Source organism: Mobula birostris, chromosome 22 (assembly GCF_030028105.1).
Source record: "Mobula birostris isolate sMobBir1 chromosome 22, sMobBir1.hap1, whole genome shotgun sequence".
Taxonomy (NCBI): domain Eukaryota; kingdom Metazoa; phylum Chordata; class Chondrichthyes; order Myliobatiformes; family Myliobatidae; genus Mobula; species Mobula birostris.
In genome coordinates, this window is record NC_092391.1 from 40,880,079 (window position 1) to 40,896,166 (window position 16,088).

General features: G+C 42.6%; 1 protein-coding gene across 3 annotated transcripts in view; it reads right to left on the bottom strand.

The window, feature by feature from the left end:
* The window catches only part of pnpla7b (patatin-like phospholipase domain containing 7b), a 329,157-nt gene that overhangs the window by 286,187 nt on the left and 26,882 nt on the right, over nt 1-16,088 (bottom strand). For all 3 annotated transcript variants that reach the window (XM_072240527.1, XM_072240528.1, XM_072240529.1), the window contains exon 5: nt 2,624-2,706. In XM_072240527.1, coding sequence (XP_072096628.1) covers nt 2,624-2,706 — 83 coding nt within the window. The remainder of the gene's footprint in view (nt 1-2,623; nt 2,707-16,088) is intronic.

Sequence of the window (16,088 nt, forward strand, 5' to 3'; positions counted from 1 at the left end):
TGCAAAGCCGCACAGCAATCAGAATTAAGATTTATTATCGCTAGCATACATTGTGAAATTTGCTGTTATGCTGCAACAGTACATTGCAATACATGATAAAACTTTACATACTGAGTCATATCACCTGCAGAAATTCTCTGTTGACTCAGCAATAGTTGGGTGTATAAAGGGAGGATGGGAGGATGAATACAGGGCCCTGGTGGAGCACTTTGTCAAATGGTGCAAGCTGAACCATCTGCAGTTCATCATCAGTAAGACAAAGGAGATGGTGATGGACTTTAGGAAGACTGTTACTATTGACTGTGAGGACATGGATGTGGTGAGGACCTACAAGTATCCGGGGTTGCACCTGGATGACAGACTTGAGTGAAGTATCAACACAAAGGCTGTGTACAAAAGGGGTCAGTCGCCTCTACTTCCTGAGGAGATTGAGGTCCTTTGGAGTATGCAGGCCTCTCCTTCGCATGTTCTACCAGTCTGTGTCACCAGTACAATCTTCTATGTGATGGTGTGCTGGGGCAATGGCATCAGCATGGGTGATGCCAACAGACTCAATAAACTGTTGAGTAAGGCTGGCTCTCTTACAGGGGGCAAACTGGACACACCTTATATACTTACATATTTCATTGTCCATTCAGAATCTGATGGCAGAGGGGAAAAAGCTGTCCCTGAAACAGAGTGTGTGTCTTCAGGCTCCTGCACCTCCTCTCTGACGGTAGCAATAATAAGAGCATGTCCTGGGAGCTGGGGGGTCCCTCATGACGAATGCTGTCATGAAGATGTCCTCAGTGCTGGGGAGGTTAGTGCCCACAATGGAGCTGGCAGCTTTTTCTGATCCTTTGCAGAAGCCCCTTCATACCAGAAGGTGATGCAATCAGTTAGAATGCTGTCCATGGTACAGCCGCAGAGATTTGCAAGTGTTTTTGGTGACATACCAATTCTCCTCAAGCTCCTAATGAAATATAGCCGATGTTGTGCCTTATTTGTAATTGCATCAATATGTTAGACCCAGGATGGATCTTCAAAGATGTTGACACCCAGAAACTTGAACCTGCTCACCCTTTCTAATGCTGATCCCTCGATGAGGACTGATGTTCCCTCGACTTCCCCCTCACAAAGTCCACAATCAACTCTTTGGTCTTACTGACGTCAAGTGCGAAGTTGTTGTGGCGACAACACTCAACCAGCTGATTCATCTCTCTCCTGTACACCACCTCATTACTATCTGAAATTCTGCCAACAGGTGTGTCTGGCAAGTTTATAGATGGCATTTGAGCTGTGCCTAGCCACACAGTCATGGGTGTAGAGAGAATAGAGCAATGGGCTAAGCACACATCCTCGAGGTGCGCCAGTGTTGATTGCCAGTGATGAGGACATGTAATTTCCAATCAGCACTGAGCTGTGGTCTCCAGGTGAGGAAGTCAAGGATCCATTTACAGGGGGAGGTGCAGAGGCAGGTACAGAGGCCCAAGATTTTGAGCTTGTTGATTAGTACTGAAGGGGTGATTGTGTTGAACACTGAGCTGTAATCAATAAACAGCAGCCTGACATAGGTATTGCTACTGTTCAGATGATCCAAGGCTGAATGGAGAGCCAGTGAGACTGCAGCCGTGTGGTCCAGGTCCTTGCTTAGGCAGGAGTTGATTCTAGCCATCACCAACCTCTCAAAGCACTTCAAACAGTAGATATGAGTGCATCTGGGCAATAGGCATTCAGGCAGCTCACCCTGCTCTTGGGCACGAGTATGATAATCACCCTTTTGAAGTAACCAGGAACTACCGACTGTAGCACTGATTCAAGATGTCCTTCTTACCCACCTGCCAGTTGGTTGGCACGGGTTTTCAGTGCCCTACCACACATTCATCCACAGAGGTCTTGATGAAGTTGGTGACAACTGTGGCATATTCATTCAGATTCAAAGGTGAATCGCTGAAAATTGACAAGTCCACCGACTCAAAGCAGCCCTGTAAGTGCTCTTTCACCTCCCTTGACCACACCTTCTTGGTTCTCGTCACTGGTGCTATGGTCTTTAGTTTCTGCCTATATGCCAGGAGACGTAGTACAGCCATGTGATCGGACTTTCCAAAGTGTGGGCACGGGATGGCACAGTAAGCGTTCCTGATGGTGGTATAACAGTGGTCAAGTATGTTGGCTCCCGTAGTTCCGCAGGTGATATGTTGGTGGTAGTTTTTCAGAAACTTGTTCAAGCTGGCCTGGTACAAATCACCCACAATGATAGCAACGGCATCCGCGTGCGATAGGTATGACAGCAGCATTACTGACCGATAAGCCAGTAGGGGAATTGACATCAAAAAGCATGAGAAAGGGAACGGTGGTTAATACTCAAAGGATCAAATATAAATATACAACAAACTATTTGCTGGAATAACTCTGCAGTTGAGGAGCATCTGTGGGACAAAAGGAGTTGATGTTCAGGTCGAAATCCTGCATCAGAACCAAGAGCTCAAAGATAACAACAAATCTATAAGGCCCCCAATCCTGTCAAGTTTCTTCTGCACATTGTTTGTTGATCCAGATACCAGCAGCAGCAAACTCACATCTCCAAATAAACATACAGTCCATTTTTAAACCCTTTTGTTGTTTGAAGACTATACCAAATTACCTTTCTCATGATCTTTCGTCCATAAAACATCACTTTGTCTCTCTTTCGGAATCTGTATCGGGGCACACCCTGTTGCAGTTGTCCTACAAGAAGAATCAAAAAAAGATGAGCAAATTGAATGAAAACAGAGACTTCCCATATGTCAGCTTTCTCAGTCATTGAAATGTGCTTGCTGCGAACTGCATTGGCCCTCCCTTGACAAAATGAATACCTCAGGATCCTGTACTTCAGCACCCAATGATACTTCTCCATATTGACACCAAAGGATTCTTGATAACATCAAGGATCAGTCTTGATAAATCTTGTAATCAAACATCCTGCTGGCTCTATGAATTGTGGCTCCACTTTGGAAAGGCAGGGGCAATCTACATCAACCTGCTGCTCTTTCCTGATCATTTAGCCTACCACCTACACAACTATTCCACTGCAATTCTTGTGCAAGGTCGCTGCCATTTCCTTACATCTCCAGGTAGCCATAAGCAGAAAGAAAAAGCAGATAGGATCTCTGCTTCACATCTTACCAAAAAGAAGGCACCTTTAAATCCACTATACATCCTCAGGAATGCACTAAAGCATCAGCCAAGGTAAAACCTCAGTCTCTGGAGTGCATCTTAAATAGAATTCTGATTCCGGGGAAGAATACCATTCCTAGTCCATGGCCGAAATTCCATATGAAGTTTTCCCTTGGCTACTTATCTCATTGACTTTCCTTACCCCACCTTCAGCTTATTTATCAATAGCGAAGAATACAACTTGCTGCTGGCAAACTGCAGAGGACACCACAGATTTGTAAACACCATAAGACAAAGGAGCAGAAATGAGCCATTTGGCCCATTCTGCTCCGATATTCTATCATTCCAACCAGAAAAGGCCCCATTTATTCCTACTCGTTGCCCTCGGCCAGTCAGCCAATCTTCTATCCATGCTAGTATGGTTCCTGTAATGCCACGGGCTCTTATCCTGTTTAGCAGCCTCAGCTACAGCACCTTGTCAAAGGTATTCTGAAAAATCCAAGTGAGCGACATCCACAGACTCTCCTTTGTCTATCCTGCCTGTTACTTCTCAAAAAATTCCAACAGAATTGTCAGGCAAGATTTCCCCTAAAGAAAACTATGCTGACTTCAGCCTATTATCATGTGCCAATACCTCAAAACCTCACCTCAATAAATGGACTCCATCATCTTCCCAGACACTGAAGTTAGGTTAACTATTATTTCCTGTGTTTTGCCTCCCTCATTTCTTAAGAGTGGAGCAACAGTTGCTATTTTCCAGTCCTCTGGAACCATTCCAGAATATAGTGATCCTTGAAAGATCACTACTAATGTCTCTGCAATCTCTTCAGCTACCTCTTTCAGAACCTTAGGTTGTAGACCATCTGGTCTAGGTGACTTACCTTCAGACCTTTTACCTCCCCAAGCACATTCACCTTCGTAATAGCAACCACACTCACTACAGCCCCTTGATGGTCTCAAATTTCTGGCATACTGCTAGTGTCTTCCACAGTGAAGGCTGATGCAAAATACTTAAGAGTTTGTCCACCATTTATTTGTTCCCCATTACTACATCTCTAGCATCATCTTCCAGCAGTCTGATAAACACTCTTGCCTCTTTTAGTCTTCAGGTATCTGAAAACACTTTTGGGATCCTCCTTGAAATTATTCGCTAGTTTACCTTTATATTTTATCTTTTCTTTCTTGTTGCTTTTTTAGTTGCCTTCTGTTGGTTTTTAAAAGCTTCCCAATCCTTTAGCTTCGTACTAATTCTTACTATATTATATGACCTCTCTGTTGGTTTTATGTTACTTTTGACTTCCCTTGTCAGCCGCGGCTGCTTCATCCATGCTTTGGAATACTTCTTTGGGATTAATCCATCCTGCACTTTCCAAATTGCTCCCAGAAACTCCAACCACTGTCGTTCTGTCATCATCCCTGCTAGTGTCTCCTTCCAAGCAAATTTGGCTAGCTCATGCCTCTGCAGTTTCCTTTACTCCACTGTAAAATTGATACATCCGATTTTATTTTCTCCCTCACAAACTGCAGGGTGAATTCAATCATATTATGAACACTGCCTCCTAAGGTTCCTTTACCTCGAGATCCCAAATCAACTCTGGTTCATTACCTAACACCCAACCATGAATTGCCAATTCCCTAGTGAGCTCAACCACAAGATGCTCTTAACAGCCATCTCATTGGCATTCTACAAATTCCTTCTCTTAGGATCCAGCACCAACCTGATTTTCCCAATCTACCTGCAATATTGAAATCCCCCATGACTATTGTAACATTGCTCTTTTTTATGACTTTTCAATTTCCTGTTGTAATTTGTAGCCCACATCCTGGCCACTATTCGGAGGCCTGTATACAACTTTCATCAGGTTCTTTTTATCCTTGCAGTTTCTTAACTCTACCCACAAGCATTTTACATAATCTAAGGATCAGATTTCATTTTTAACCAACAGATCCACCCTCTCTGCCCATTTGCCTGTCCTTTTGATACAATGTGTATTCTTGGATGTTAAGCCCCACACTATGATCTTCTTTCAGCCACGACTCAGTGATGCCACGTCATACTTGCCAATCTCTAGCTGCGCTACAAGATCATCTACCTTATTCCATACACAGTAAAGAGCAAACACAAATGGCAATATCTGTCAATGTTATCACAACCTAATAAACTGCACTGGACTCCATATCAAACTTAATGTCATTATTAGGATGCCCTACAGTTTAGCTATCTACCAGTTAGATCTGTAAAGAAGACGCGAGACCACAGGATTCAGAGATTTCCCACCCAAACAGAGAAACATGTAATTAATATTCTCCAGTCACTGTTTTAACATAAAACCTAACAAAGGATAAAACTTCCCTTTCCAATGAATGATAAGCCAGAGCAATCATTACTGCTCACTGACATATTCATATTTCATATTCTGTTACGAACACCACCCTACTTCAGAACACCATGTTTGTAAAATGCAGGTGTTTACTTGTAAACCAAATATGCCAGATATAATGATTCATAGTATTAGCTATGGTAATTTCATATTGAGCAGGTTTCCATGTGTTCAGATAACTCCAGCTCACACCCGAGTAAGTGAAAACAGCACCCATCCTAACGGAGTCATCAGTGCAAAGAATGAATGACGTCAGAAATGGACCATCTTTCTTTCTTATTCAAGGTGCTTGCATAACACTAAAAGCCACAAAGAAACCATATAGGAAACACTTAACCCCACTCTAATGGGGACCTTGTAGGTAGTAACTAGAGGTTACACACAAACACTGGTTGAACTTAGTGGGTTCAGATGAAGGGCCTTGATCTGAAATGTCAACTCTCCAATTCCCTCCACTGATGCTGCTTGGCCTGCTGAGTTCTGCCAGAGTTTTGCACATTACTCCAGATTCCAGCATCTGAAGTGTCTTGTGTATGCAGTAACTCAAGGGCAATTTGAGGGATGCAGTTTAAAAAGAAACTAGAATTGAAATAGCATGGGAAGGACAGGAGGTTTTTTGGAATGCTGTTTTATGAATGATCTGAACAGACTGAATAGGTCGTGGTGTTGCATATTCTAACTAATCAAAGGTCAACCAAGCTCATCAGCTGCCCACATTACCCCAATCCAGACAGAGTATGCAAACTGGGCTGACCCTTTATATAAAGCTGAACAGTCCACAAATGGAGGCAAGGACTCAGGCTGCAGATTCCACGTACCCACCCCGGGAACACTCCAATGTGTGTGGCAATAGTAGTGGACCTTACTGCCTCACAACTGCAGACTCAATCCTGACCTCTGGAACTGTGCAGAATCCCCTCACCAACTCACCTCCCCCGCCCCCCACCACCACCCTCATGTCCCACAGACACACACACACATGGGCTGGTAGTTTAACTGGCTGCTGTAAATTGTTCCTGGTGTGCAGGTAACTTGTAGAATCTGGTGTTGTGGGTAGGGGTTGTGGAGGGAGAGATGAAAGAGCGGTTGCTGACAAGAATAAAATGGGATTACTGTAGACAGGTGCATGAAGGTCCACAAAGATTTGGCATGTCTATTTCCATAATTCTCGATGACTGTATTACATTTTGACAGCATTTCTACCATCAGCTTTTCGATTATTTTTGCAGGAATCCGACAAGCAAAAACCTTTTAAAACAATGCAAACAGCTGAAAAATTAAAACATCTTAAGGACCTTAAAGTACAGCAAAATAAACTACATACTTACAGTATGTTTAACTCAAGATAGCAATTTCTTTCCAATAAATGAATATATACCACCTAAAGTGTAACCATGGCCTCATCACATGACCATTCCTGTAACTAACTTACTCTTTCCCAGTTCCGTGACCTAAAACAATGATTGTTTCTCTTTCCACAAACACTACCTGATCCGCTAAGTATTTCCAATATGTTGTCATTTCAGATTCATTACATCTGCAATTTTTTTTTGTTTTCTCAAAAGAAAAAGAAAAGACATACAGGGAGATTTAGAGATGGAATTAAAGACTTTAAGATCTTGGCAGTTGAAGGCACAGCTTGCAACTTAGAGATGGTCATGAGGAGAGAAGATTGGATTGTAGGGCACAAGATTAAGGAATAGGGAGATAGTGAGGCCACAGAGGGATCAAAAAACAAAGGTGAGAATTTGGAGATCAAAACATTACTCATATGTGATTTAACATAGAACACAGAAATTTACAGCACATTACAGGCCCTTCAGCCCACAATGTTGTACCAACCATGTAACCTACTCTAGAGACTGCCTAGAATTTCCCTAGTGTATAGTCCCCTATTTTTCTTAGCTTCATGTACCTATCTAAGAGGCTCTTAAAAGACTCTACTGTATCCACTTCCACCACAGCCACCGGCAGTGCATTCCACGCACCCACCACTCTCTGCGTGGAAAAACTTACCCTAACATCCCCACGGTACCCATTTCCAAACATCTTAAAACTATGCCCCCTCCTGTTAGCCATTTCAGCCCTGGGAAAAAGCCTCTGCTTATCCACACGATCAATACCCCTCATCATCTTATACACCTCGATCAGGTCACCTCTCCATCTTCCATCACTCCGAAGAGAAAATGCCAAGTACACTCAGCCTATTCTCATAAGGTATGCCCTCCAAGCCAGAAAACATCCTTGTAAATCTTCTCTGTGCTCTCTCTATAGTATCCACATTTAATGCAAGTCAGCAAGCATAGTGGCAACAGATGACTGGGAATAATGAAGATGGGCTTTTGGGCAAGTGAATTTGGATTGACTCAAGTTTTAAGAGGATTGAACCTGGGAAGTCAGCTGGCCGGGCATTGAAAAAGTTAAGATTAAAGAGAATCTCAGCAACAGATGAACTATAACAAGTTGAATGAACTAATGATTCAGAGACAGAAATATGAAGACAGATATATAAAACATAATAGAAAGGGTACACCAACAACTTGTTCTGTTCTCGTTACGTGGATGCTACAGCAAAGCACATCACTTGCCTCAATTTTCTCAGACGCCAAGGAAATTTGTTAAGTCCTGATGACACTTACTGACTTTTATAGAAGAGTGGTATGGCAACTGCTCTGTATAAATCACAAGGAATTAGAGTTGTGAACACAGCCCAGTCCATCATGCAAACCAGCCCCTCCTCCACTGACTGTTGCCTGCGGAAAGGAGCCAACGTAGTCAAAGACCCCACCCAACCCAGTTATTCTCGTTTCTTCCCTCACCCATTGGACAAAAAGATATTTAAGCTTAAGAGCATATAGAACCAGACTCAAGGATAGATTCTAGGTCGATATTACCAGACTCTTGAATGAATGTCTCATACACTAAAAGATGAACCCTTGAACTCTCGATCTCCCAAACTACTCTCAATCTTGAAATACATGGCCCTGGCATTTTATTTGCCTACCTGCACTGTACTTTCTTTGTAACTGCAATGCTATTTTGTTCATTCCATTTTACTTACTTCCTTGGTTCCTTCAGGTTGTTATAGCCAGGGGGTGGTAATAGGGATAAGCTCCCTCTACCTACTAAATGCACCCAATGGCATTCGCCTCAGCTAGCCTCTGACAACCAAGTCCAGTTCCTGGTTTCCACATGTGTATTAGCTACTAAGCACAGCAGAACTTTTTCTACTGACAGGAGAAGAGGCAAAGTTGGGCTACTGGCACCTTAAAACCAGTCGCTTCAGACAGATGGGGCTTGTCAGCTGTGGTTAGCAGCTCATCTAGGAGAAGGAAAACTCTGATCTCGAACCTCAGCTACCTTGCTGCTATACCCACTCACGGGGAAGTCTTCAGCAGCAAATCTCGAGGGAAAAATCTAGAGCTGGAGTTCCTAAGGCAGTCCTGCATTGAGTTCAATGCTGACTGGCAACTCCTGTGACGCCGCTGGTCCCAAACTGTATCGGCCTCTACCGTTCCTTTGGGTTCATCAGATGTGTGGAGAGCAGGAACTTGCTACATGGGCAACAGCTTACTCTCTATATCGTACTGTCCAGGCTTGCGTATCTAGACAACTAGGACACAATATCCATGGTCAACTCTGACCGACGGAGGCCTCAGTTCAACTTACTACTCATGTATGGCATGATCTGTTTGGATGGCACACAATCAGAAGCTTTTACCACTGTATCCCAGTACATGTGACAATAATAAACCAATTCCACTACAACATGTCCATGTGAAAAGAGGCAAAACAAAAAAAGTATTGTGACTACTGTGAAAGATGATTTCTGGACAACACCACATTTAGAACAGAATCTATGGCCTTGACTCTGAAAGTAAAACATGTGAATCCAGAAATTTTAGGGTCTTGCTGCCTATCCTTTTGTATTCAGCGGTATTTATCTTGAACAGTAATCCCAAGAGAGTCTGAAATATGAAACTTAAGAAAGCTGGTAACTCACAATACTTTAACCAAGCTATTTTCAAAAAGAGGCCATCATTCAAACTATATTGTTGATCCTCCACTTATTCCATGTCCTTGTTACCCTCACTCCTCAAATAACTACCTTCCTGTTCATCAGCTCAAATGGCTTCCTATCTTTAGTTAAAAGAGCATAGAGATACATTTCACCAAAAGCTCTTAGTCAGTTGCAGTTTTTAGTCTTTTTTTCCGTCAAAAATAATTGTAAGATCAAATTTTTTCTAGATTTTTCTTACTCGTGTATTTTCCCTCATTTCCTTTTAAGATCTTTCAAATTAGATCAACCCCTCGATCCCCCCATTTTTCAGCAATACTGCACAAATATATCTCTTTTCATTGCTCAGTCCCCATCCCATAGAATACCAGCATGACCAAATGTCCTCACGTGAATCTCTCCTTCCTAGTACAAAGTTATTCAAATGAGTAATTCATCTAATGTGGCAAAAACAACCTGATTAGCAACTAGATATTCCTTGCTACTTTGTTCTAAAGCTCCTGAACCCAAAATTCCTTTAGATTTGTTACACTGTAAACACGAGGAATTCTGCAGATGCTGGAAATTCAAGCAACACACATCAAAGTTGCTGGTGAACGCAGCAAGACCCTTTCTCCTGATGAAGGGTCTCGGCCCGAAACGTCGACTGTACCTCTTCCTAGAGATGCTGCCTGGCCTGCTGCATTCACCAGCAACTTTGATGTGATTTGTTAAACTGCTTATTTTTTGCCTCTGATAGCTAGTTAGCAGTGCCTAATGCACTTAAGACTTCTAAATCTCATTTGTTCATTTCCTTACCACCAATATTTATGTTGTACTGCCATTCTCACATACAACTAGTGCATTAGGATACCACAGTCTACATTCCACCCACTTCATCTAATTCATAATTATAAAGTGGTTTCAATATTAACTGCATTTGCTGGTTTAAGAATTTAGTAAAAACCTATTTTCAAATGCGAGAGGCTGAGATTAAGAGACATCAAAATAAAAAGGTGAAAATTGGACAGACAGAAATTTAAAAACTGGTACTGTGGCCCAGAACCACATAGGTCGATCTGTAACATTCCCAACTCCATGCTTCTTTAATAGTTTTCTCCTCATGTTTCATGCCTTCATTCCATTAGCAATCTCACGCGCAGTCCATTTTAAGACAAAACCTTCATTTTAAGAGACTTCTCTTGCTTTCATTTGTGACTTTGCGTCTCCCCTTCTCCATTACCAGCAACTCCACAAAGGCTGGACCTTCAACTACCTATGAAATACAGTGCCTTGTCCAAATATTTTTTCCTCAACGCTTTGTTCGCATAAATGAATAATACAAAAAGAAATTTTGATTAATTTAACTGAGAATTTTTATTTGCGAATCACATGCTCATTTTCCCCCACAGCAGAGCCCAAAATAGGGAAAAATGTAAAGCATGAAAACCTAAAAGTTCAAAAACTGAAATAAAAGCAGTTCAAAAGTGTTCTTCCTCCTTTACTCAGTACTTAGCTGAACCACTTCTTTCAGCTATTACAGCCAGTAGTCTTTTTGGATAAGTGTCTATTTGTTTTGCACAACGTGATGGAGCAAGATTTCTTCCCCAGTTTAAGCTTTCTGGCAAAGCCTGGCAGGCTTTTATCCAGAATCTCTCTACATTTGGCAGCATTCATCTTCCCATCAATCCGGATCAGATTTCCAGCCCCTGCTGCTGAAAAGAATCTGCAGAGCATGACGCTACTTCCACCATACTTCACAGTCGGGATACTGTTAGCTGGATGATGCGCAGTATTAGATTTACGCCACATGTACTGCTTAGTGTTGAGGCCAAAAAGTTCCACTTTAGTCAAATCTGACCACAAGACCTTTTTCCACATCTTTGCAGCATCTTGTAAGTGACGCTTTGCAAAGTTTTTGCAGGCAAGGGTATGATTCTTTTTTAAGCCAGGGCTTCTTCCTTACTACTTTTCCATAAACATCCTTTTTGTGCAAGGCCTTGTGGAGCCATGAACTTCATCTCCAGTTGCAGCCACTAACTTTTGCAGCTCAGTAGAGTGTCTGGTGGCATCACAGTAGCCTCTCTTACAAGTGCCATTCTTCTCCGGTGACTAAGTTCAGAGGGGCAGCCTGACCTGTGCAGTCTGGTTGTGATTTCATATTTTTTCAGAATCAGAATCAGGTTTATTATCACCGGCACGTGATGTGAAATTTGTTAACTTAGCAGCAGCAGTTCATTGCAATACATAATCTAGCAGAGAGAAAAAAAATTAAAAAAAGCATAATAATAAATAAGTAAATCAATTGTGTATATTGAATAGATTTTTTTTAAATATGCAAATACAGAAATATTGTATATTAAAAAAAGTGAGGTAGTGTCCAAAGCTTCAATGTCCATTGAGGAATCAGATGGCAGAGGGGAAGAAGCTGTTCCTGAATCGCTGAGTGTGTGCCTTCAGGTTTCTGTATCTCCTACCTGATGGTAACAGTGAGAAAAGGGCATGCCCTGGGTGCTAGAGGTCCTTAATAATGGACGCTGCCTTTCTGAGACACCACTTCCTAAAGATGTCCTGGGTACTTTGTAGGCTAGTACCCAAGATGGAGCTGACTAGATTTACAACTTCCTGCAGCTTCTTTCGGTCCTGTTCAGTAGTCCCTCCATACTAGACAGTGGTGTAGCCTGTCAAAATGCTCTCCATGGTACAACTATAAAAGTTTTTGAGTGTATTTGAAGACATGCCAAATCTCTTCAAACTCCTAATAAAGTATAGCCACTTCTTGCCTTCTTTATGATTACATGGGAGTTGTGTACAGGCCACCTAACAGTAGTAGTGAGGTTGGGGATGGTATTAAACAGGAAATTAGAAATGTGTGCAATAAAGGAACAGCAGTTATAATGGGTGACTTCAATCTACATAAAGATTGGGTGAACCAAATTAGTAAGGGTGCTGAGAAAGAGGATTTCTTGGAATGTATGCGGGATGGTTTTTTTGAACCAACATATCGAGGAACCAACTAGAGAGCAGGCTATTCTAGACTGGGTATTGAGCAATGAGGAAGGGTTAATTAGCAATCGCCGTGAGAGGCCCCTTGGGTAAGAGTGACCATAATATGGTGGAATTCTTTAGTAAGATGGAGAGTGACATAGTTAATTCAGAAACAAAGGTTCTGAACTTAAAGAAGGGTAACTTTGAAGGTATGAGATGTGAATTAGCTAAGATAGTTGGGCAAATGACACTTAAAGGGTTGACAGTGGATATGCAATGGCAAGCATTTAAAGATCGCATGGATGAACTACAACAATTGTTCATCCCAGTTTGGCAAAAGAATAAATCAAGGAAGGTAGTGCACCCGTGGCTGACAAGGGAAATTAGGGATAGTATCAATTCCAAAGAAGAAGCATACAAATTAGCCAGAAAAATTGGCTTACCTGAGGACTGGGAGAAATTCAGAGTCCAGCAGAGGAGGACAAAGGGCTTAATTAGGAAAGGGAAAAAAGATTACGAGAGAAAACTGGCAGGGAACATAAAAACTGACTGTAAAAGCTTTTATAGATATGTGAAAAGAAAAAGATTGGTTAAGACAAATGTAGGTCCCCTACAGACAGAAGCAGGTGAATTGATTATGGGGAGCAAGGACATGGCAGGCCAATTGAATAACTACTTTGGTTCTGTCTTCACTAAGGAGGACATAAATAATCTTCCGGAAATAGTAGAGGACAGAGGGTCCAGTGAGATGGAGGAACTGAGGGAAATACATGTTAGTAGGGAAGTGGTGTTAGGTAAATTGAAGGGATTAAAGGCAGATAAATCCCCAGGGCCAGATGGTCTGCATCCCAGAGTGCCTAAGGAAGTAGCCCAAGAAATAGTGGATGCATTAGTGATAATTTTTCAAAACTCTTTAGATTCTGGACTAGTTCCTGAGGATTGGAGGGTGGCTAATGTAACCCCACTTTTTAAAAAAGGAGGGAGAGAGAAACCGTGGAATTATAGAACGGTTATCCTGACATCGGTGGTGGGGAAAATGCTAGAGTAAGTTATCAAAGATGTGATAACAGCACATTTGGAAAGCGGTGAAATCATCGGACAAAGTCAGCATGGATTTGTGAAAGGAAAATCATGTCTGACGAATCTTACAGAATTTTTTGAGGATGTAACTAGTAGAGTAGATTGGGGAGAACCAGTGGATGTGGTATATTTGGATTTTCAAAAGGCTTTTGACAAGGCCCCACACAGGAGATTAGTGTGCAAACTTAAAGCACATGGTATTGGGGGTAAGGTATTGATGTGGATAGAGAATTGGTAAGCAGACAGGAAGCAAAGAGTGGGAATAAACGGGACCTTTTCAGAATGGCAGGCAGTGACTAGTGGGGTACCGCAAGGCTCAGTGCTGGGACCCCAGTTGTTTACAATATATATTAATAACTTAGATGAGGGAATTAAATGCAGCATCTCCAAGTTTGCAGATGACATGAAGCTGGGCGGCAGTGTTAGATGTGAGGAGGATGCAGGGCGACTTGGATAGGTTAGGTGAGTGGGCAAATTCATGGCAGATGCAATTTAATATGGATAAATGTGAGGTTATCCACTTTGGTGGCAAAAACAGGAAAACAGATTATTATCTGAATGGTGGCCGATTAGGAAAAGGGGAGGTGCAACAAGACCTGGGTGTCATTACACACCAGTCATTGAAAGTGGGCATGCAGGTACAGCAGGCGGTTAAAAAGGCGAATGGTATGCTGGCATTCATAGCAAGAGGATTCGAGTACAGGAGCAGGGAGGTACTACTGCAGTTGTACAAGGCCTTGGTGAGACCACACCTGGAGTATTGTGTGCAGTTTTGGTCCCCTAATCTGAGGAAAGACATCCTTGCCATAGAGGGAGTACAAAGAAGGTTCACCAGATTGATTCCTGGGATGGCAGGACTTTCATATGATGAAAGACTGGATCGACTAGGCTTATACTCGTTGGAATTTAGAAGATTGAGGGGGGATCTTATTGAAACATATAAAATCCTAAAGGGATTGGACAGGCTAGATGCAAGAAGATTGTTTCCGATGTTGGGGAAATCCAGAACGAGGGGTCACAGTTTGAGGATAAAGGGGAAGCCTTTTAGGACCGAGATGAGGAAAAACTTCTTCACACAGAGAGTGGTGAATCTGTGGAATTCTCTGCCACAGGAAACAGTTGAGGCTAGTTCATTGGCTATATTTAAGAGGGAGTTAGATATGGCCCTTGTGGCTAAAGGGATCAGGGGGTATGGGGGGGAAGGCTGGTACAGGGTTCTAAGTTGGATGATCAGCCATAATCATACTGAATGGCGCTGCAGGATCAAAGGGCTGAATGACCTACTCCTGCACCTATTTTCTACGTTTCTATGTTACATCGATATATGTTGGGACCAGGTTAGATCCTCAGAGATCTTCACACCCAGGAACTTGAACCTGCTCACTCTCTCCACTTCAAATCCCTTTATGAGGATTAGTATGTGCTCCTTCATCTTATCCTTCCTAAAGTCCACAATCAGCTCTTTTGTCTTACTGATGTTGAGTGCCAGATTGTTGTTGCGGCACCATTCCACTAGCTGGCAAAAATCTCACTGCTGTACACCCTCTCATCACCACCTGAGATTCTACCAACAATGGTTGTATCGTCAGAAAATTTGTAGATGGCATTTGAGCTATGCCTAGCCACACAGTCATGTGTATATAGAGAGTAGAGCAGTGGGCTAAGCACACACCCTTGAGGTGCGCCAGTGTTGATCGTCAGCGAGGAGGATATATTATCACCAATCCGCAAAGACTGTGGTCTTCCGGTTAGGAAGTTGAGGATCCAATTGCAGAGGGAGGTACAGAGGCCCAGGTTCTGCAACTTCTCAATCAGGATTGTGGGAATGATGGTACTAAATGCTGAGCTATAGTCGATGAACAGCATCCTGACGTAGGTGTTTGTGTTGTCTAGGTGGTCTAAAACCGTGAGGAGCGTCATTGAGATTGCGTCTGCCGTTGACCTATTGCAGCAATAGGCAAATTGCAATGGGTCCAGGTCCTTGCTGAGCTAGGAGTTCAGTCTAGTCATAACCAACCTCTCAAAGCATTACATCGCTGTCGATGTCAGTGCTACCGGGCAATAGTCATTGTGGCAGCCCACATTATGTCTTCTTAGGCACTGGTATAATTGTTGCTTTTTTGAAGCAAGTGGGAACTTCTGACCATAGCAGTGAGAGGTTGAAAATGTCCTTGAATACTCCTGCTAGTTGGTCGCCACAGGTTTTCAGAGTCTTACCAGGTACTCCATCGGGACCTTCTGCCTTGTGAGGGTTCACTCTCTTTAATGACAGTCTAACATCGGCCTCTGAGACAAAGATCACAGGGTCATCAGGTGCAGCAGGGACCTTCACAGCTGTAGTCGTGTTCTCCCTTTCAAGACGTGCATAGAAGGCATTGAGTCCATCTGGTAGTGAAGCATCGCTGCCATTCATACTGTTGGGTTTTGCTTTGTAGGGAGTAATGTCTTGCAGACCCTGTCAGAGTTGCCGTACATCTGATATCGCTTCCAACCTCGTTTGAAATTGT